Genomic DNA, 23926 nt, shown 5'->3' with positions numbered 1-23926 from the left:
AACATTCAGACTCCATAGCTCTTTCTCTGGATGTGGATAGCATTTTCCATCATGAGCCTTAATTGTCTTTGTATACAAAGTGCTGTTCTTACTGTGTACAGTGGTCTCCTGGTTCTGCTCACTTCACTCAGGATCACTTCATGTAAGTGTTCCCAGGTTTTTCTGAAATCCACGTGCTTATCCTTTCTTGTAGCACAATAGTATTCCATTACATTCATATACCACAACTTGTTTAGCCATTCCACAATTGATGAGCATCCCCTCAATTTCCAATTCTTTGCCATCACAAAAAGAACTGCTATAAATATTTTTGTACATATGGGTCCTTTTCCTGTTTTTATGATCTCTTTGGGAAACAGACCTAGTAGTGGCATTGCTGGGTCAAAGGGTATGTACAATTTTATAGCCCTTTGGGCATAGTTCCAAATTGCTCTCTAGAGTAATTGGATCAGTTCACAACTCTACCAACAATGAATTAGTGTCCCAATTTTCCCACATCTTCTCTAACATTTATCATTTTCCTTTTCTGTCCTGTTAGCCAATCTAATAGGTATGATGTGGTACCTCAGAGTTGTTTTAATTTGTATTTCTCTAATCTCACAATCTCTAATCTAAATCTAATGATTTAGAGCATTTTTTCATATGACTACAGAGAGCTTTAATTTCTTCTTCTGAAAACTGTTTGTTCTTATTCTTTGCCATTTATCAATTGGAGAATGACTTGTATTCTTATAAATTTGACTCAGTTCTCTATATAGTTTAGAAATGAGGCCTTTATCAGAAACACTGGCAGCAAAAGTTGTTTCCTAGTTTTCTGCTTTCCTTCTAATCTTGGTTGCATTGACTTTGTTTTTGCAAGACGTCTTTAATTTTAATGTAATCAAAATTATCCATTTTGCGTTTTACAATGTTCTCTTTCTCTTGTTTGGTCATACATTTTTCCCTTCTCCATAGATCTGACAGGTAAACTATTTCTTCCTTGCTCTCCTAATTTGCTTATAGTATCTGTCTCATCTTTTGTTGCCTCAGCTACAAAATTTTATTTTAGGGATTATTTTAAAGCTGTTTTTTGGGGGGACTGTTGGGAGAGTTTAGCTGGATTCCATACTTGTATTCTACCATGTTGGGGCTCTCCCCCAATTGGACTTTAAGCTCCTCAAGGGCAGGGACTTTTTTGCCTTTCTTTGAAGTCTAATACCCAGCATATAGTAAGAGATTAATAAAAAGCTTTTTGACTGACTAATATTAACTTAAACCCATAAAATTAAAAGTTATTTTAAAAATACTGTGCTCATTAGAGACCATCAAGCTTGTAAGCTGATATATTTCTAAGTATCCTCAAAGCTTTCTTGAATTCATTATGACTTGGTATCGAAAAGTGTGACAGCAGACTTGGTATAGAAAAGTGTGACAGCAGATTGCTTTAAGATTTGGGAAGCGCAACTCTCTCCTACTAATGGGTACAGTTTTAGTCATAGAAAATTCAGACAAACACTTTTAACTCAATGCAAAAACAAACTCTTCGAACTCTTAACCTATGGTGCTATAAAAGAAAAAATCCCCAAAATATCCTTCTGTTTATAGTTGTTTAATTATAACCTTACTCTTATCCAAAGGCCTGTGAAGCAAAGAACTCTTCCCTCCCTCCCTCCGTCTCTCTCTCTCTCTCTCTCTCTCTCTCTCTCTCTCTCTCTCTCTCTCTCTCTCTCTCTCTCTCTCTCTCTCTCTCTCTCTGTCTCATCAACAGCTATAAGCTTGACCAAGAGGCTTGCTTCAAAATAATATTATAAAGGCAATCTGCGTGCATTAATCAAATGAACATTAGTCAAGCCTTATTAAAGAAGAGGGTATTTAGTAGTGTTCTATTAATCATAATATTTGATTACTTCATATATTTAAATATTTCATAGAACATAGGAGGGTAGTTGGCTAATGAGAATTTGAATTTAATACAGATAAGCTGTGTGGTAATTGTTTTATAGGAGAATTTGCCATATGATTTCTTTCAGTAGTGAACTCCCTTGTGTTTTCAGTTTACATAAAACTTTTTCAAAGCACATCTGTTGCTACTAGGTACTTTTATATCATTGAGTTTATTGGAAGAAAAAGGAATCCAAATTTCAGTAAGCATTCATTTAACACAATCCAGATTGCTTATTGAGAGGAATAAAGAATAGTTTAACAAAAATGTGTATTTTAATGGTTACAGAAAATAACTGGACATATCTAGAAAATACCTGACTTGTCAGTTTTTTAAGAAATTGAAATCATGTGGTCTGGAATTAGTATAATAGAAATCAAATTTTCATGGGCTGAACTGTTAACACATACGCACACTGCAAAAAATCCAATTTAATCATTTCAAGTTTATAGCCCTAATTTCCCTTTCTCATTTTACTTGAGGTACTTGAATAGTTTATTTCTTGACACACATGTAACTATATTTGAAACAAATAAGTGTTACATGTATACCGTTGGAGAAAAGAGAGATCCAGAAATGTATTAACTAGCAATTTGGGTTAAAGATAAATGATATTGTATTTTAATTTCATAAACTACCTCTAAAAAGAGCTTGTTGGGCATGGAAGTACAGTCACCAACAACCCCCAAAAGTAAAGAAAAATAAGATGGAATCTGTAGTATGTTGGTTTACAGTATCTTAAGAAAGATAAAGAATTATTAACTCCCAATTAAAGTTACTGCATGCAATATACTAGCATAGATAGTATAGGAACTCCAACTATGTTAATCAGCACTTGCTTTATATTTAAAAATTTAAATCTTCATTTCAAACTTTTGAAAAAAAGGTGTTTTTCTTAGGAACTGGATCATATCCTAATAGGTTGGGTTTTTTAATTGTCATACACAATTTTTGTAATTTAAAATGTCACTAGGTTAAACTATTTCAATTGTGACTTTGATGTTTTGATAACACAATTAATATTATTATCATTTGCAATAACTAAGCAGTATTGCATTAAGGAGACTGGGAATATGAAATCCAATTTTATAAAACCATGGGAAATCTGATATTATGTTTGCTGATGGGGAGAAGGCAGTTTCTGCTCCAGAGACTAATGTAAAGAAATATTATGAATTTGGCAGACTTTTTGGACTTTATACTGTCTCCTGAATTTCTATCTAGAGTATGATGCAGAATTCATTGTGATGGAAGATTCTGAGATGGTTGTACATTTTTGTAATAGATTGGAATGTTACTGATATCCAGCCATTCCCTGTGTTGTAACACACGTTCCATTGGGTTGCTGAGCTATTTTTATTCACTCCCCCCCTTTTTTGTACCTATCTATGTAACTTTCAAAATTCATAAATAAATCTTTTTAAAAGGCTGTTCCAAAAACTCCCATAGGGAGTTTATAATGGAAAAGCTGCCAGAACTTTAATTATGAAGGCAGTGTTAGCACCAATGTAAAATATTGCTATACTAGAAAGAGAATTCAGAAGTTTGCAATAATAACATGTAGTTTCCCAAGTTTGTGTGACTAATAACTCACTAGTGCAAGATCTACTCTTAGTCCCAGTGGAGTTTTATCTAATGAGTTAAAAATAGGTCTCTAATATGGTATATTATCTAGTTAATTTTTACTGTTTTAAATCATAGAGATAGAGGAATGTCTTGAAATTTCAAGACACATTTGTTGGCAAAACTTAATGCACAAATTCAGAATCTCATATTTGCATTATCAGTAACTCAGAATTAGATTGGACATTTTGGTAGCTGTCTATTAAACAGCCAATAAATTTTAGAAGATGATTGTTTAGAAAGAAAACTATAATCTATCACAAATGCATTTAAATCTTGTTCTAAACAGATAAAGAACACTTTTGAAAGGGATTATCCTATGAAAACATATTTTTTAAAAAAAAATTCAATTGCCTAGTAGCATCTACATTTTAGAGAAAGGAGTTAACCTGTTTCACCCTTTAAAATGGAACTAATCATTAATTGCATCCTCCTAACAATCTTTTCATAAGTATCTTAATTTACCTGTGTTCCCATTCGTACTTTCTTCATAATTCAGTCTTCCTGTGAGGCCAGAAACACAATGCTCTTCTTTGTATTGCAGCTATATAGCCTCTATTTATCACAAGTTATTTTCTTTAATAGAGCTGTATTTTGGATATATTAATCCCAAGTGAACTACAATTTAGATCAGTAATATTTTGACATGAAAACTTGCCAGTCTTTTTTTAAAGAGAACCTTCAACATCACATAAGATTAGCTTGTGTAAAGCAGTTTGAGTTATGTGATTTATAGCGGTAGATTCATGAGTGATTATACACACTGTACTAGTAAACCTTCCTGCATAGACAGCCATTGGGAGGAGAAATGTTTTTTGGAAAAACACTGGACTTTAAAGCTAAATGCTTTAGTATTAAGGCCCTGATGTTACCTCACAATTACTTCAAGCATACCCACTGAAAGAAGAAAAATAAAAACAATATGATTCAAATAGAGTTAATCAGAAAAATTGGTATATTCCGAGAGGTTTGTCAGATTAAAACAAATAAGACAAAGAAGTGTTCTTTTTGTTAGGAAAAAATGATGCAAACTTGTACTGTACATTAAATGATCCAAATGCTAACAAGCGAACTTAAAAATTGTTCTTAGTATTAAAGTTGATTTGAATAGAATTGTAATGACCTATATAAAGAGGGGGAAAAATTTACATTGTATTTAAGACCTGCTTTCTAATCTGATCTCTTAGTTAAAGTTAAACTAAAAGGATAGGGCTTGCCTTTAGTTGCACATTTACCCATTTTAATGAGCCCTTAGCAGTATAGTTACTCTTCTTTTTCCTTTGATCATTTGCTCACTTGAAGCAGTTTTAAAACCTAAACTTTAAAAACATATTTGGCTAACATTCTGTATAGAGATGTCATATTTGATTAGTACTATATGATGGATGGTTTGAAATACCTGAAGAATTAATCTGTATCTATATGGAGAAATATTCACCCTGAGAAGCTGTTACAGCTGTGAATGCATTGCTGCCATCAACCATAGAAATGGTCATATCCGTTTTATGAGCCTTGCAAAATATGAGGAGGAACATTTGTTTAAAAAAAAGTCTTAAAATCTACTTAAAATACCATCTTAATGAAAACATGAGTCATTTTAAGCTTTTAAATACTATTCAGTTTTTTTTAAAAAAATAGAATCCCTTTCTGTAAGTCTTTCTGCGTGAATTTATTCATGAGGAACTAGAATAGTAATTTTAATCAAACCAGTTAAATACAAATTTAATACATAGTAATATGAAAGTCCTGATCATTATGATGGTGCGTATTTTATTTTTAAAAATTATTTTTAAGGAGAGTTGACTATTATATGAACATCTACTGATCTTTCCTTTTAATGTCATCTGTTATCATTTTCAGGGCTAACAGGTGCTAATTTGTTGAGATCGTCTGGTCCAATATGCTTGTTTAATAAGATATCCAGATTTTTTTAAAAAGAGATTATTGAGGGCTTGTAGAGAGTCCATTATTATAAATTCAGACACCATGAGAGAATTGAAAAAGTAGTATACCTTATATTTCTTTTCTAGTCTATCAACAGGAGATTTTACTTTTTTCATGTTTGGGATAGGAATAGGGTTTGGATTGTGATTTCATTGATAATAGGGAACTCCTAGATGAAGAAACTTCCTCTGCCAATAAAGGCCAGCATTTTCTCTGCCAATTCATATTCTTCGAGAGTTGCCATTGAGAGACAAAATAACTTGCAACACCCAGCCAAGACGGCTTGCTGAACAGGAGGCAGACTGCCCAGCTCTCACTTACCTACTCCAACAAAAATCTAAAATTCATCTCAATCCAAATAATGATTAAAAAACCCAATGAGAAGCCACATTAAGTGACTTCATCTACCCCTGGACTGCATAAAATGTCAGCCAGAAGCCAATGGGCAATAGCAAAGAAGGCCATTGCCAAAGTCAGAACCAATGCAGGCAAACAACTCGTCAGCATCACACTATGGCCAACATTTGGATGAAGACAGTTGAGGTATCCATGGATTTGAGGTCCCTAGCACTCTGTCCTGATATGTGATAGAGAGACTGAAGACCCAGCACTCTGGACCTCGAAATTCCAGAGGCATGACTTTAGAAGGAGACAGTCAGTGCAGAAACTCAGGGCAAGACCAAACAGGGCTGATCATCCCACCCCAAAGTACAGCAAGGGGAAGAGCCTGGATCTAGCATAAAGAACCAATTGAGTAACTAAATCTGGAGAGATGAGTAAACTGAAACATCAAAATACTATCAAAAATTGCTATAAATGTAGAGCTCCTCTGAAACAGCGTGTATGCTATAACAACTACAAGCAGAAATTCAAAGGGAAAAATGAATTTTTCATAAAGACTACACGTGAATACTTAAATAAACAAGAAATTAAAAATGAAATAAGTTTTGGAAGAAGAATAAATAGCTTAGAAGAGAAAATGATCATCTATAACCAAGTAATGGACTCCCTAAAAATTATAACAAACCAAAGAGAGATCAAGGACTAAATAAGACAATGTTAGAAACATCAACTGTTCAGTCATTTTAGTTGCATCTGACTCTTCATTACCCCATTTTGGGTTTTCTTGGCAAAGATACTGGAGGGGTTTGCCATTCCTTCTCCAGCTCATTTTTACAGATGAGGAAACTGATGAAAACAGGGTAAAATGACTTGCCCAGGGTCACACACAAGTAATAAGTATCTGAGGCCAGTTTTAAATTCAGGGAGATGTCTTCCTAATTCCTGACTTCATACTCTCTTCATTGTGCTACCTTGCTGACCTATTAAAAACATTAGAACAAAATAAAAAGATTGAGGAAAATAGAAGAAAATAAAAGATAGCTGATATCAAAAATAATTGATCTGCGAAATAGAACAAGAAGAAATAGTTTAAGAATCATTGGACTCCATGAAAACCAAGACAGAAAATAAAAGGTCTGGAAACTATTTTCAAGCTATCATAAATGAAAACTGCTTACATCTGTTGGATGCAGAATCCACTAATAAGGTCTGGAAATAAATCCCTAAAAGTCCCAAGGATACCATAGCGAAAATCTAGTGTTCCCATGTCAAAGAAAAAAATGCCAGAAGCATCCAGAAAGAAGCAATTTGAGTACCAAGGAAGCACAGTCATAACCATATAAGATCTACAAGTTAATACTATAGATGAGGGGACGGCTTGGAATAGGATATTCCAAAAGGCACAATACAAGCTTGCAACCAAGAATAACTTTAAAAAAAAACAAAGTATAATCCTATGGGGGTGGGAGGAGGAGGATTGATTTTTATTGAAATAAAGGATTTTCAAACATTTTCAGTGAAAACACCAGAACTGAGTAGGAACTTAAAAATACAAACACAAGGTAAGGGAGATGTACAAAAGCAAATTTATTTGAGTAATTTGAAGGAGTTGTATGATACTGTAGTGATAACATTATAATAGGATACGGAGAAAAAACATTCTTTTAGAACTTTAATTTCATCAAAGGGCATACAGGCAGTTAAATAAGAAAAAATGAAGTCCTGAGAGTAGACTGGTTCTGTTCTAAAGGTTTGAAGAGGGAAAAGAGAAGGGAGGGTAAAAGGAATACAGTAGTATAGAAAGGAGAAAGAAAAGGGTGGAACTTGCTATTTCTCCTAATTTAAATGCATGAGAAGAAAAGTATACCATCATGAAGGAAGGGGTTAGAAGGGGGCATCTGATGAACCTCACTCTTATCTGAAATGGACAAAGGGGAATTGAACACTTCTCCTCTTGCCCTTCTCCCCATACACATACAAAGAATTTGGCATAGAAATCCATCAAATTTAACAGGGAAAAAACCTGGGATTAAGTGGGAGGAAATACTAGAGAAAAAATAGCAGAAAGCAAAGGAAATTTTCTATTGTAAATCCTCTCTTCCACCAGGGAGATTAAAAGGAAGGCAATAGGTGGTAAACTAAAAGTCTGCAGTTTGGGGGAAAATAAAAAGAACCTACAATGCTTAAAATTTACAGCTATTTCCCCTACCTTACCTAAACTGAATAAGAATGGAAAATTCCCCATTTTTGCATTAAGGCATTGGGTAAATAAATCTAAGTCAGATTTAATGTAACAAATATAAATAATAATTTTAACACTAGTCTAAAAGATTCAAATTTATCAATATTCTTTATGACTCAGGTAGAGGTCAATTTTTGTCATGGAAGGTATGTACTATTTTTTTAAAAAAGGAATTTATTTCATGCTTTGCTCAGATTAATTTGGCATGAAAATTTTGTTGATAAAATAGATGTATTTTTTGAAAGAGTTAAAAATTTTGAAGTTGGTTTTGTTAAATGCATTTCCTATTTTTTTTTACAAAAACTTTTCCATAAAAGCTACTCAACAACTATTTGTTGATTTGATTATGCTGAACAAAATAATCAGAATACCTATTAGTGGCTAAATATAACAAACACCTATTGATTTTGTTAATAGTAATTGTCTTTCTAATAGGTCTTGGGAAAATATTCCTGATAATCTTGGTTGCTGAATTACAAATGGTTCACCCTCCCTTTCCCCGAACCCCAGTGAAATATTTCACAAATATTTACTTTAATTAATTTTCACAAATAAAATAATTCATCATTATATTTTTGAAGTACCTGCCAAATTGATCTGGGCAAAACATGAAAATAAATTCTTTTTTAAAATAGTACACACCTTCCATGACAAAAATGATTACTACCTGAGTCATAAGGAATATTGATAAATTTAAATTATCTAGGCTAGTGTTTAAAATTATGATTAATTTTTATTATTCTCATTGAATCTGACTTCATAGATTTGTTTACCCAATGTCTTAATGCAAAATTGGGGAATTTTATGGTTTTTCTTCAATTTAGGTAAAGCAAGAGAATAGTGATAGATTTTAAGCATGTAGATTCTTTTTGTTTTCCCCCAGACTGTAGAATTTTAGTTTACCACCTACTGCTTGGACTCCACCAAAATAAAATGGAATGAGTAATTTGAACATAAACAAGAAAAAACAACACTCATTTCCATACCATAGAGAACTTGAATGTCTTCACCAGGATGAATTTGTGTTTACTTGGTATCATTCAGACCCTTATTTTGAGAGAATACTTCTTTATAATGATGCCATCGTGAGCCTGGAGTAATTCACAGAGATTGATTTGTAAAACATTCTGAATCAATTAAGGCTTTAATCAGCAAGCAGCAAACTTCAGATGGCTCGTGGACTAATTTTACCATCTCCCATCAATGTGAACCTAAGCTGAAAAAAGAAAACAATTAAGGGGATGTAATTATCTGTCCTGATTACTGAATTAGAAGAGTTTGTGTTTATCCCTCCCAATGTAAAGGTGGGTATCTGCTTTGAAAAACAATTCAAAGCAGCTGCAGGAGTGCAGGGGGTTTCGTTGTGGACCATGGGCACTTAATGTGGTTCTATTGGAAGAAGATACAGTAGATTGACTTGATACTAAATGGACTGTATACTCTAGTTAGCAAGCTTTAATTGAACCAGTATAAAACAAAGGACTTTGTATGTTTTCATGTGTAAAACATTATGTAGAGGGAGAAGTTAGGCATAAATTGTAATAAAATAAACTGTAGTTGCCTCTGGTTTATGAGTTTCTTCTGGCCCGGTGCAATCAAGAAATCCTTATTAAGATCACTCTATATTTTCTTTTTTAAGAGTAGAAAGCTGATTACCTTTCTCAAGTACTTTTCTTCTTATGGTACCTAACTAGCTAAGATAGTGTTGCAGATACAGTTTACTCTTAATGATCTGCGGTATTATTTGAAAGGGAGAATTTGGATTACTAGTGGATTTTACTTCTCCTCCTTATTTGCACCATAATTGAAACTATTTCCTTATTAAAACTATAACTGATACTCAGGGTTACCATTGATATATGGCACTTGGGGTACTTTCCCTTCTGGAAGTTCACCCATAGATACCCAGATTAGCCAACTCGGTTTTGAGGTATGTTGTGGGTCAGCACAGACCCAAAACCATACGGTTCTTTTAGACTTTGATAAATCATCTTGATACTAGATATTTGATAAATCATTTTATACTTCTCCTTATGGAGAAGATGGAATGATATGGACTATATGATACACTTTGATGGATTCAAAAGTGCTCGAATGGATGTACTTAGAGTAGTCATTAATAGTTCTGTGTCATTTGGCAGGATGTTTCCAGTAGAATAATTTTGTGACCTGTGCTTGAATCTATGTAGTTTAACAATTTCATCAATTTAGATAAAGGTGCAGTTGGCATTCTCATCAAATTTTAGATGACAAAAAGCCAATACTGTGGATGACAGTCAGGATCTAAGAAGATCATGGTAGTGTAGTATATTGAGTTGAAGCTAATAAGATGAAATTTATTAAGAAAAAAATATAAAGTCTGCTATTTGGGTTGAGAAAATCAATTTTACGGCTATATATTTGGTGAAACATTGTTGGTTAGCAATTTGAAAAGTATCTGGGGGACAACAATTAGACTTGTTCCTAAGTGGAATGGCCTGCTTTGGGCGGTAGTAGATTGTCTCTCTTTGGAAGTTTTCAAGCAGAAACTAGATGACCACTTAACAAATATGTTAGAATGGGAATTTCTTTTCAGGAATTATTGTGCTAGGGCATTACTGAGGTCCTTTCCACTTCTAAAATTCTATGATTCTGTGAAGCAGTATAGGAACTAAATGATCCAGAACATTTTTAAAAAAAGTCCAAAGATAAAATCCACAATCAAAATGCCTTGAAGGAAGTCTTAAGGCCATTAACAGGAAAATATGAAAGAAACATGTCTAGAAAAAATATGGTGTAGCAGAAAGAGCACTGGACTTTTAAGCAAAAGAAATGGGTTCAGAGGTATCATCCACCAGCCAGACCTCTACCTGCTTCAGTGTAGCCCTGGGGAAATGGAGAAAAACCCTACCTGGCCTCAGTGCATGCCAGATGCCACCACCAGTACCTCAACTCAGCACCAGGTAAGCTGACAGACTGCTACATCCTCCAGCAGTGACAGCCACCCCCTACACCACCCTCTCAATACAGCACTAGATATGAGGGTCCCCTGTCGGCCTCAGGAAACAAAATGCCATACCAGGTAAACAGCCAGGACCTGCAGGCACTGGCACAAGAAGCCTAAGACAGAGCTCCTTCCACCCTGGGAGCAGAAATCAAATGAAAAAGACTTTTAAAAAGATGAGCAAAAATAACAACAAAAAGAATCTGACCATAGAAAGTTATGGTTGTGACAGGGAAGAACAAGACACAAACTCAGAAGAGGATGACAGTGTCAAAACACCTATTGGCAAAACCCCAAAGAAAAATGGGAAGTGATCTCAAGCCCAGAAAGAATTTATGGAAGAGCTCAAAAAGGAACTTAAAAGAGAAATGGATTTAAATCCCACATCTGGCACTTAGGAGCTATATAACCATAAGCAAATCTCTTAGCTTCTCTTTCCTCACTTTCCTCATCATAACACAATATCTGCTTCGCAAGGTTGTTATGAGGATCAAATCAGACGTAAGTAAAATATTTTGAGAAGCTCAAAGCACTACATACATGCTTTTTGGTATTACTATCATGTCCCAACCCAAAAAACTATATCTGATATGCAGGGAATCAAATGGAGATCAAAGTAAAGTGTAGCTTAAGCTATAAACTTTCCATCTATATCCTCAAGAGTGGTGCAAGCAGTAGAACCAGAAGAGAGGAGATCATTGTGATTCATAGCAGTCCTGGAATACTTCATGAGAAAATGGGACATTGAGTAGGTTATCAATAAGTACTGAGAAGAGAAAATTTCAGGTTGAGGGAACAGAATAAAAGCAAAGAGGCTAGAAAGAATATGGGGGACTACCTTCTGTGCAGCATAAATGCCCAATAAATGTTGCATGATGGTGAAAAAATACATTGAGATGGGTAAGGTAGGTTGAAGATGGCACCAGATTATAAAGGGCTTTGAATGCTAGGCTGAGAAAATTAATATTGACCATTTTTATTGTAGGAAATGATTTAGGCTCCAGGAAGCATGAAGGTCTCGTAGTCTTGACGTCTTTGCTAACGTTCCAATCTAACCGAGATGGTCACATCGTTAAAAGTGACCAACACTACATATTATCTGATTTGGCAGTCACCTCTTTTCCATTGCCATATCAATTTTTTGAGGGGGGAAGGTAGGGCAATTGGGGTTGACTTGCCCAAGGTGACACAGCTAGTAAGTGTGTCAAGTGACTGAGGCTGAATTTGAACTCAGGTCCTCCTGACTCCAGGGCCGGTGCTCTACTCACTGCGCCACCTAGCTGACCCGCTATATTTATTTTTAAAAGAGATGTTGGGTAGTAGTTACATGGACAGAAATTAAGGGAAAACAGGTGCTATCTTGAACAAAGGAAGGGAGGGACTTTAGAAAAAGCAGGATATAAAAAGTGACATATAGGAAGTGGTATAAAAGAATGGGATTAGATTATTTAGACAATAGCCTAAGGTACAGACATAATGGAATCTTGGCCATTGACAAATTGTAGCTAACGAGTGCTGAAAAGAAATTATTTTCCTAGAGATTTGCTGATCTCATCAAGAGTTTTAACCTAAAAAAGGGAAAGAGAAAAGGTACCTGGAAATAAATCAGATATCCTGGAGAGCAATGAGCAGGATAGAGAAAAAAGAAAAGGAATGGACCTCTAATTTATAAGAGAAAATAATTGAGAAAGGGGGCAGCAAATGATACTATTAGTCACAGGTGTCTGTACATCAATATACAAATTTTGGGAAATAAAATTAATTTGAGAAGTTAGTTGGATCCTAATTATGATGTTCTCATTGTTATCAACAAGATTAGGAGGGATGGAACTCATGACTGAATATGGCAGGTGTTAAAGGTTAAAGTATCCCATGCTTAAAAGGATCAGATAGGATAGAAGAGATAGCAAAGTGACAATTGTCTCAGAATGATATAATCAGTATGAAGATACAGGACCCTGAGTGCACATCGAGAAAAATGAAATAAGGAAAAGTAGAAGTGATATCATAAGTAAAATAGAGGACTCCTAGTTGTTTATAGAAAATGATGACAGATACCAAAAATGGCATAAACATGATATAAATATCATGAGAGACATTAACCATCTTAACATCTGATGGAGATTGGTCTCTCTTAAAAATAAAGCCTATGATCCTTTACCTTGTCTAAATATATACATCATATACTATATATGTAAAATGTATAGTATATTTCTATCAGAAGATGAAGTGATGAGAGAAACTGTTGTTCCAAATCTGATTCTAATCAGTAATTGAACTGTGAAGGATGGAAACCTTCCAAGAAAGGAACCATTTTTTTTTCATAGCTTTTACAAGACCTGGCACTGGACCTGGAGATAAGAATATGTGACTGTAGGCAGGTCACTTTACACATATTATCTTATTTGATCCGTAAAACAATCCTTGGAGTTAGGTGCTATTATCATTCTCATATTATAAAAGAAGAAACTGAGGCCCAGAGAAGTTGTGACTTGTCCAGACTCATAGACCTAGTAAATGCCTAAGGCAGGATTTGAACTCAGGTATTCCTGATTTCAACTCTATCATGTTATTCACGGAACTACCTAGCTGCAATGCAATAAACTATGACACAAAGTGTAGTTTGTTGCACACATAGAACTATCCATATAAGATATTACACATCTAGATATTTCCAGGAATATGAATTATAGAGTCTGGTGTTTGAGGATCCTTCCAACTCTGAGATTATGTGATAAATGTATGATATGAAAATGAAAAGAGACTTAAAAATTGGAAACTACCAAATGATTCTCTTCCTTTTCCTGAGGACAACCTCTGTTATAATGACTTTATGGTGTACCGTGGTCTCTGCCTATGGTCTCTGTTGTCCAAGGCTTCTTTTTCCTCTCATGGGGCAGCATCTCTTCTTGTACTCCTTGGGTGGACAGTGTCTTATAATATTTGAAGGGTGTTTACATGGGAGAGGAATTGGATTTATTCTTAGATTTGGTGGACTAGTTGGTAGAAGTTATAGAAAAAAACATTTCAAGTCCATATAAGAACTTTCAAACAGATCTGGCAGATGAAACGATAGTTTGTCTTACAAGGCACTGAGTTTCCCATCATTCGAGGTCTTCCAGTGGTTAGTGTATGGCCATTGATCAGTAATGTTATAGAACAGATTCATGTTTTAGGTAGGAGCCTATAGGTATAGCCCTGGAAGGGTCATTAGAAGTCCATTTACTCTTGCAGATGAAGAAATCGAGGCCCAAGGCAGTAGCGATTTCCCCAAAGTCATATAGGTGGTAACATCAGAAACTGGATTTGAACTCTTGAGTCAGTGCTCCTTCTACTGCAATGCATCAATGGTCTAGATGATGACACTGACCCTTCCAATGGTAACATTCTGATTCTGTGATACTACTACACAAACGTGGCAGAAAGAAAATGACACTATAGGTATAAAAGTACAGTGTTTTCCTGCAGCTGATGATATATTAATACAGTGACTCAAAAAGCAAATGCCTAATATGTTCCCAACACTGTGCTAGGGGCTAGGGTGACAAAAACAAAACATTCCTTGCCCTCATGGAGGTTACATTCTAATGGAGAGAGGAAATGTAGACATGTAAATACAGAATATTTAAGAAATAATTTTAAGGGGCCCTAGCAAGTAGGGGAGGTGCTTGGGGTAGGTCAGGAATGGCCTCGTGTGAAAGGCACCGCTTGGTTACATTCATGAAGGAAGCTAGGGATTCTAAGTGATAGAGGAGAGGAATAAGCATGCTTTAGACTAGGGAGATAACCTGGGTAAAAAGCCAAGGAGACGGGTAACAAGTAGGCTAGTTTGTCTGGAATGTAGAGTACCTGAAGGGAGATAATGTGTAATAAGCCTAGAAGTTAAGCTGGAACCAGTCTGTGAGGGGCTTTTAATGCCAGAAAGAAGGGTTTCTCTCTTACCTATGGGCAATAGGGAGTAGACTTGTGTTTTCTGAAAATGACTTTAGCACCTGTGTGGAGGATGAATTGAAAAGAGGGGAGACTGTAGACAGGGATACCAATTAGAAGGCTATTGCAACAGTCCATATTAGGGGTGATAAGGGCATCACTAAAGTGGTGATTGTATGAGTGGAGTGAAGTAGAAACAAGAGATGTGAAGGTAGATTTATTAAGACATGGCAACTAATTAGAGATAGGAGAAGAAGAAAAGGAGAATAAAGAGCCAATGATGACTTGAAGGTTAAACTTGATAGGCAAATACTGAATAAAGATTTGGAGTCTGGGGTCCAAATGTTTGGTTTTTTAAAAAAATTTTCTGGATCCTATTCCTTGTGGCAAACTTATGGGATGACAGTAATAATAATGATGATGATGAGGATGAGGATGACAAACAGCACTTAAATAGAGCTTAAAGGTTTGCAGAGCACTTTCCAAGTATTAATTCATTTTATCTTTACACTAATGCTGAGAGGTAGGGGTTATTATTATTATTCCCATTTTATAGATGAGAAGACAAGCAAACAAAGGTTAAGTGATTTGCCCAGGATCACACTAATAAATGTCTGAACTAGATTTGAATTCAAGTGACCTTGACTGCAGAGCTAGTACTCCATCTACTGTGCTACCTAGCTGCACATAGAATGGACGAGAATGGATAGATTGGAATCTCCATTATTGGATGGTATAACCATTTTGGGGTACTTTCAGGTCCATTTGAGTATTCTTATTTTAATGAGAGCAGACAGATACTGAAATAACTTTTTCTTGTAGTCTTCGTGAAAGATTGTTCATACCTAAAAATATTCTTTTCAGATAACTGAAGAACATATTTACTCTTGATGAAGGAAAGAAAGAATGTATTCAAGTTAAAAAAGCTTGCTTGTTTGTTCTTCCCTGAGGGATAGGGAATGAAATTGTGATTTCATTGATGCAGCGGTGGGGGACCTGTTGCCTCAAGACCACAGGTTCCCCGCCTCTGAAGAGGGAATTCCCAGAAAAGATAACTCCCTCTGTCAATTTGGTTCAGTATCCCTCTGTGGTTTATAAGAATTGCCAAGATCTGGAGAACAATTTAGAACTATGCCTAAAGGACTATAAAACTGTGCATACTCTTTGACCTAGTAATATCACTACTAGGTCTATATTCCAAAGAGATCAAAGGAAAAGGACCCATGTGCACAAAAATAGAGCAGCTCTTTCTTGAAGTGGCAAAGAATTGGTAACTAAAGGGATGCCCATCAATTGGGCAATGGATGAACAAGTTTTGGTATATGACTGTGATGAAATAGTACTGTGATGTAAGAAATAATGAAGGGGATGCTTTCAGAAAAACCTGGGAAGACTTCTATGAACTGATGAGAAGTGGACTAGAACTAGGAGAACATTGTACACAGCAGCAGTAATATTGTAACAACTATCAACTGCAAAACACAGCTGCTAATCAATACTAAATCCATGACGTCCATAGGACTCATGATGAAAAATGCTGTCCAGAGAGAGAACTGATGAACTTTAAGTGCAGATGGAAGCATTTTTTCCTTTATTTTTTTTGCCTTTTTTTTTCTTTTTTTTGCAATGTGGCTAATGTGGAAACATGTTTTGCATGACTTCATCTCTCTAATTTCTATTTTATTTCTTGCTTTCTTAATGAATGGGGAAGTGGTTGGAGAGAGGATGAGAATTTGGAACTGAAAATAAAACTAAATTATTTAAATATAATAAATAAATAATTGCCAGAAACACTCAGAAGTTAAGTGACTTGCCCAGGGTGATAAAGTTATTGTCTCCTAGGCAGAATTTGAACATGTATCTCTTGGCTTTGAGGCTAGCTCTCTATCCTCTTGTGATATCAATTAAGTTGGGTGTCTTTGATTGAGCCTTACTAGGTGCTAAACCCCAGGCCCCAAGCCCCTATCTAATAGTTGCTAAGCCTATGTGGATATGAATTGGTAACTAAGGTGAGGCTCCAGGTGGGGCCAATGAAGGGAGGTGCTAACACCAGAGCCAATAGTAAGAGCCTAAGTTCTGGTTGCTCAGATGACGTTTGATGACATCTGAAACTGTATAAAAAGAGAGAACAGAGTTATTTGCTTAAGGCTCTCATGCCTGGAGGCACGGGAGTCTGGGCAGCAGCTCTAAGGGTCTTCCAGCTGAAGTCAGATGTTGATGGTTTTCTTGGGAACTGTGAATTGTATTTGGTTTGTTTGTAATTTGTTTGTATTTGCTCTGAAGTTCAGGATGCTGGCTTTTTCCCCCGAACTAAGTGAATGATATTTGTATGCTGGATTAAAGTAGGATTGTTAACCCCTTAATGATGCTTTCCTTAGCAAAGCAGATCAAAAGAATCTGGCTCGCAGCATTCTGTGAGCTGGTTGTTGTTGGTTTTACACCCCCACAGCAGCTGCTAGCCAGATTGTTGCAACACCTCTATGCCATGCTGTCTCTCATTTTTTTCCTAAACACTGTATTAGATATTTTTAATATGAATATCTTTGTCTACCTGAAAAGTCAATCTCTGTTAATAGGATAATAAAAAGTACAAGTTTCAATATGTAAAATCTCTCCTGACAAATGTTTTATGATTTTTGATCAGATTTTTTAACCTTTTTTTTTTTTGTTTTGTTTTTAGCCAATGCTTCTATGACTTGTTTTCTACTGCATTAGCAGGGTAGATTTTTTTTCTTATGGAAGAGATAAAAATCATTTCCTGGCAGTTCATTACTTATCCTTTATATCTTCCTGGAGATGATCAAAACCCACAGATAGCATAAAACCTCTCATAAAAACCAATTTTATAACTCAAGTGTAATTTCAGTTTGAATGTTTAGCAGAATGTTAATCCTGACATATTTAGCTGCCATGATGAAGGATTGCATTGGTGTTGTATGTAAAGTTCAGAATGAATGCCCAGATCTGTGATGAGTCATAGGTCATCTTTAGTAAATTGAAAGGAAATGTAATCAAGTAACCTTGGCATTATTCAGTAGAAGTGATAGTCTTTATTGTTTATTAATGAACAATAAACAAACCTGTCACCAATCATTGATTCTGAAAAATGTACTGTATAATTTATTCCACTAACTGGTATCATACAAATGGGGAGGATGTGTCTCAGGGTAGCACTGTGTTATTAAATACCATCAAGCAAACCCTTGATGTAATGAGATTAAAATTGTCTGTATAGAGCAGCTAAACTTTATTAAAGAAGAGAAAGAAAAGGAGAGAGGCCTTATCAAAGCTGGCTTTATAGACTAGATGACATCTGGTTAATAATTTGTGCTCTTTCTTTTTTTTTAGAGACATAATTTACATTACTACTAGATGAATGAGAAATACATTACATTCCTCACACACCAGATAAAATAAAATCCTCAGATGCTGAAGGCCAACCCTGGTCTTCCCCATGTAATCTAAAAACTCAACTGAAACATGTTAGAGTTAAATGCTATTGTGATACTATGTTAATAAACAAATTTGACTTAAATACAGTTGTGATGGTTTTGCCAGTATCTACTTAACTTTAATATAGAACCATAGGGTTTCTCAGCCTCTGGTAATAATAAGGCACTTATGATCATCTACTTTGCCTTCCAATGAGAACAGCTCTATACCACTTGTATTTGTCACCTAATGCTCCAGGATGAATAAATGGTGTTTACAATATCAATCTACTCCATAGAAAAAATAAATTACTATATCACTTTTTAGAAGGCAACAATACGAGAGGGAAATATCAATTCTATTGATATTTCTCATTAGGCCAAAATGATGCTAATTCTGAGTTGATTCTTTTCCCCCCATGTTTTGAGAGTTCCCGAATGAGAATTTCTTCATACACAAAAACAGTGGAAATGGATGCAATATGAAAGTGTTTTGGAAGACCTCTTTTTTCTCTTTCTCTCATGGAGAATTTGATTAATGGAATATGTCCAGAAGGAGAGTACTGAACTGGAAGTCAGGTATTGTGGGTCATCAGGAGGTCTTACTGACTTTTCGAATTTCATTGGCCCAGTCATTTAAATCAATGCCAGGATTTCTCAGTCTATTAATGGGAGCGATCATTTAATTCATTTCAATCTAATCATTATTAAGTACCAAATGTATTCAGAACTTTTTTTGGTCATAGGTTCTTATGAATTAGAGCTGGAAGGTACCTGAGGGTTCTTTTAGGACATCCCCGTCATTTGACAGATGAAGAAGCTTAGTCCCAGAAGGGTTAAGTGACTTACCACCTGTGTGCCTGAGGCCATGTGGATAATAAGAAACAGAGTCAGGATTCAAATATAAGGCTTCTGTCTTCAAATCCAGTATTCCAGGAGGCCATGTTTTGTACCATAGCCACTCTGCCATGGGCTAGGCCAGGTAATAATGATTACATGAGGCAGACTCTCCTTAGAACCTTCTCCCCATTGTCCAGCTGTTTTATGTGGTTGTTGTTAAGACTAAGCATGAGAAATAAGTGAAGCATGTTGAGGTCTCTGGAAGAAAAATTGCTTGATATCCCATGTTATGTTGATACTTCATATAGCTGAGGGTATCTTGACCCCAGTAGGCAGTCACATAGGAGTAGGAATCTATGTTAGTTCATAGAGGAAGAGGGTTGTTTAAGTGTTAAAGTTTAAGCTTAAATTAAAAAAAAAAACTAGCATAGTACAATGTCTGCAACCTTTAACAAATAATATATTAGTTCCTTTTGTTCCCACAGGGGAGGAAAAGAAAATGCTGTTTAAATCATATTATGAGAAAGAAATGCCACCTGATGTTTATTGTTCCCTGAGCAGGGCATCTTAAAACCTTCTGAATTTATTTTGGATCATCTATCTGAGCACAATGCAGAAAGTTTTTTATAAATACAAAGTGCTGTCATTACATCATTAATAGTAATAAATGATGTAAATAGTAGCAGATAAATGCTGAAGTACTGTCACTACAAAGCTTTTCGCCCCAGCTTTCAGAAAAATATACTACTATAATTGGCTTTTTAAGCTACTTGAAAGAAGATACTACTTTGGTGTGGGGAATGGGGAGTGAAGTAGAATTTCCACAGGTTTGTAAAATTGTGAGCCTTATACTCCCAATATATAATTTATCCTGATGCATTAACTAATTGCAATTTTACTCTGTTTTGTAACTCTGCCCCTCTTTCAACCCAGGTAGCCGAGCTTGTATGCCTTCATCTTCTTTTAGCATTTCCATCTTCCAAAAATCTGTGATTCCTTCAGTATGGAAAGGCTCCCTCCACTGAGCCCTCCAACCTTGCTCCATTACATCTTTGTAGATCCTAGTCTTTGAGAGTTATCATGGCCCCCAAATACTCAACTTTGTGGCCAACCTGTCTCGTCCTTGGACAACAGACTTAGAGTCATTTACCCAGCTCATTCTTGAAGCCTTTCTAGCTAGGTTAGAGTAGGAATTGACAAAGTGTGTGCCCTGCTGGCCTGGTTTGAGAACCCAAAGCATCTCACTGACGAGATACATTTTATTAGGATTAAGGAGACAGGTTACCTTTTTCACTCTAGAAAAATCTGACTGAGGAACAAATTGCTGAAAATGTGAAACCAATTTAAATGGATCATTTCAGAAACTGATTTTTAGGTAATTTGATTTCTGGTATTAAAAAAAATGCAGTATTATAGTCATAGGAGATTACATTTTGCTAAGATTTTTAGATTCTAAGCAATTCATTATCCAGAGCAGATTAGCATTGTATTACAAGATCATGGGTGTTTAATGGGAGTTTTTAGGAAATAGGGCTATGAGATGAGGAGAAAGGGCATCTCTGTATTGATCTTCCCCACCTCTGCATTTGATTTAGTGGCACATCTAGTCAATAAAAGTGACCATTTGAGTCCTAGAGTTGAAATGGAATGTGAACACTTCAGTTAAAATTTTTCTTCTATAAGATCTAGGTATAAGTTTCTAACTCTATAATTAGTTTAATGAGATCAGTTATAGACCTGTTGTTGAGGGAAAGCTCTGAACGAGTTATAATTTTTAGTGGTACAATTTCCAAGTCAGGTTCATAATATCATTATAATATTTTTAAAACCTTAGCATCTTTGTACAGATGTGCTGTACTTTGTGTAATCAGTAAGATATATAATTTGATTTTTTTGGCAAAACTGAATTGTAACTCGAATGTGCCAGGGAGAGCTTACTGTGTAAAGGATTCTTGTTGTTAATTCTATGATAAATCAAATCCTTTTTTAAATGATTGATTTTCCCTTAATCAGTATGCCCTATTTGAAAATATGGTTTAAAAATAATAGCCAACATTTACATAGTACTTTATGGTTTGCAAAATGCTTTGCATGCATTGCCTCATTTGAGTTATTTCATATAGAGAAATAATATGATGTAATAGTGAAGTGGACTTGGAGTAAGGAAGTCCTTAGTTCAAATTCTGACTTTGGCACTTATTAGCTGTGAGACTACAGTTAAGTTAATTAACCTCTTAGCTCCTTAGGTAACTGACCATCTCTTTAAATTACAGGCAAGATCGCAGATTCTCCTCTGTGAATATTTGAAGTCATATAGTCTATTTTAATCAATATTTCCTATTAAAAATTCACATCCAAATTTAAAAGTTGGAAATCTTTGTTTCATGTGCAGGACCTTGGATTATAATATGTACATCAAGAAAGTAGTAAAGTCTTTTTGGAAAGAAATATACAAATTGGTCTTCCTCATGTTCTAAGCAGTTATTGTTGTCTATCTGCTAATCAATTTCTGATTTTTTATGGGTGGCTTTCTCTTTATACATTATTTGGAGGAGGGATTATTAACCTATGGTCTTTTTTTTACAATTTGATAAATGTATTTTAGTATATGATTTCCTTTATAATCGTATTCATTTTGTACATTTAAAGACATTATTCTGAGCGTGCCAGACAAAACAAGAGATCTGTGACACAAAAAAGATTAAGAAGCCCTGATGAGCAGTAGCCCATACCATCTCTATCTAGTAGGAGCGTGGGATACTAAGAGTTGAGCTGAACCAAGAAGTGATTAGGGTCAGAGCTCTTAGAGGTAAAAATGTGTGTGTAGAAGATACCTGAATATACATTCTTCCTGTTTTCCAAGGCCAAACATAAATATGCTTCATAACTATTGCCATTAGTACATAACTCTTTTACACAGCCCTCAGATGAATGTAGCCCTGGAGAACTTGTGATGAGAAGTACCATAGAACTTGCAAGGGTCCATCCTAAATATGTAAGTAGTCCAATGCCTTCCATTTCTGAGGCTAAGGAAACTGAAGTCTAGAGGGATTATGGTGATTAGCCAAAAGACACATAACCAATGATCTAGTGACAAGGCCAAAACTAGAACCAGGGTTTTTTGGCTTCACCACCATACTGACTCAAAAATTGAGCTTAGGACTTTTAATTATGAGTCTTACCCAAGAGCCAGCTATCTGATTATATCAAACATGCTGCAAAAGGTCATTTCTCCAGCTTTACTTAGCTATTCTCTCTGGGTTCCAGTATGGACATCCAGTTTAATCTTGTTGTTCAGTCAATAGATTTTGCATTATCTTTCTTTCTGTGGTTAATGTACCGTTTTTCTTCTCTTTTTTCCCCCCTATACAAACACTGCCATGCTTGAAGTGCTTCCCCTGCTTGTAGAAAAGTTATAGCCTGGGCTTCAGTGGAACAGTGCTCTGATTAAAGTGATTAAAACTATATACAGCATGCATAATTAACCTTTGCGCGGGCTGTCACAGCGAGCTGATGCATGGAGCCGATACTGTATCTATCTGTGGCAGCAGGCGTATGCTACATGACCATTTTTTTTTCCAGCAGAATTTTAATCACTTGAGATAAAGAGCCAGGAGAGAGAGATCAAGGTTGTATTAATCCTCTCAATGGCTTTATAATTTCCCTTCTATTCGACTGCCGGTAATCAAGAAAAATAATGCTGCCTTAATCCTGGATGCCAAGGTCAATCATCTCTGTGCCCTTTGATCGTAAGGATGCCATTATGAAAGGATTTTTTAATGAACATGATTCTGCCATCCTACCTCAGGGGAGAGGAGTCTGGACAGGGGCTTCATAATGGTCAGGCATGCCTTGATTCCTGTTAAAATGATTAGCCAAAATATTAGTCTTATTGCAAATAAATTCTTAACAGCTGGCCAGGGCAGTAGGCTACCTCTAGGAAGCTGTGAGTGATTGCAAAATTCAGGATGTGGTGCAGCAGTAGCCCATCAACAGGTGAGGAGGATGGCAAGTGGGCCATCCTAACTGATTAGCAGTTGAACAACACAGCAAAAAGGAACAACACCAGGCAGTCAGCAGGTGGACAAAGCAGCAGGAACACAGCCCCTATTAACATGGACTTGGCTTTTTGGAAGACTGCCAGAATCTCAACAAAAGTGCAGTGATGCACAGATGTGCAGTGACATTTAAAACAATGCACTATTTTTAAAGAACATGCAGACAGGTGAAAACAAAAATCCTTTTGGCTAAAGAGCACCTGAACTAAATTGCAGAAGTCTGTTTGCAGCTCCAGCTTTTCTCCCCCCACCATTTTTTTCCCCCTCCTGTATCCCCTTCTTTCATCCTGACCCTGATTTCTCTATTTACTCTCCTTCTACCCTTCTCTTCCCTACTATTCTTTCTTCTCCCTCCTTTCCATTTGGTTTTGCCCATAAAGTGTCATCTAGAGCGGGCAGCTTTTGCTGGTGTAGCCTTGGAAAAAGAGATAAAGCAGAGAAGCTAAAAAAAAAGTCAAAAATACTTATTTCCCTAGTACCTTGTTAATTAGCTAGCTGTGATTATGACCTGCATTAAATATAAGGGAAAGTAGGACCAATTAGGGAAATCGTTTTCAGTCTATGATCCCATGATCCTTCATGGACCTCAGAGTATTTATCCTAGATAAGAGA

At 35.7% G+C, this 23926-nt stretch overlaps 1 protein-coding gene across 2 annotated transcripts in view; it reads left to right on the top strand.

Moving 5' to 3' along the window:
- SDK1 (sidekick cell adhesion molecule 1) overlaps nucleotides 1-23926 on the top strand; it is a 1168267-nt gene that overhangs the window by 665711 nt on the left and 478630 nt on the right. Inside the window, exon 8 of one of the 2 annotated variants that reach the window (XM_036741469.1) lies at nucleotides 14876-14900. The exons of the other annotated variant lie outside the window; for it this stretch is intronic. Within the exon in view, the coding sequence (XP_036597364.1) occupies nucleotides 14876-14900 (25 nt within the window). The remainder of the gene's footprint in view (nucleotides 1-14875; nucleotides 14901-23926) is intronic. 2 annotated transcript variants of the gene reach the window in all.

The sequence above is a fragment of the Trichosurus vulpecula genome, chromosome 1 (assembly GCF_011100635.1).
Source record: "Trichosurus vulpecula isolate mTriVul1 chromosome 1, mTriVul1.pri, whole genome shotgun sequence".
Classification (NCBI taxonomy): Eukaryota; Metazoa; Chordata; class Mammalia; order Diprotodontia; family Phalangeridae; genus Trichosurus; species Trichosurus vulpecula.
The sequence above is the reverse complement of the archived record's forward strand: the minus strand, read 5'-3'. Positions and strand labels throughout refer to the sequence as shown.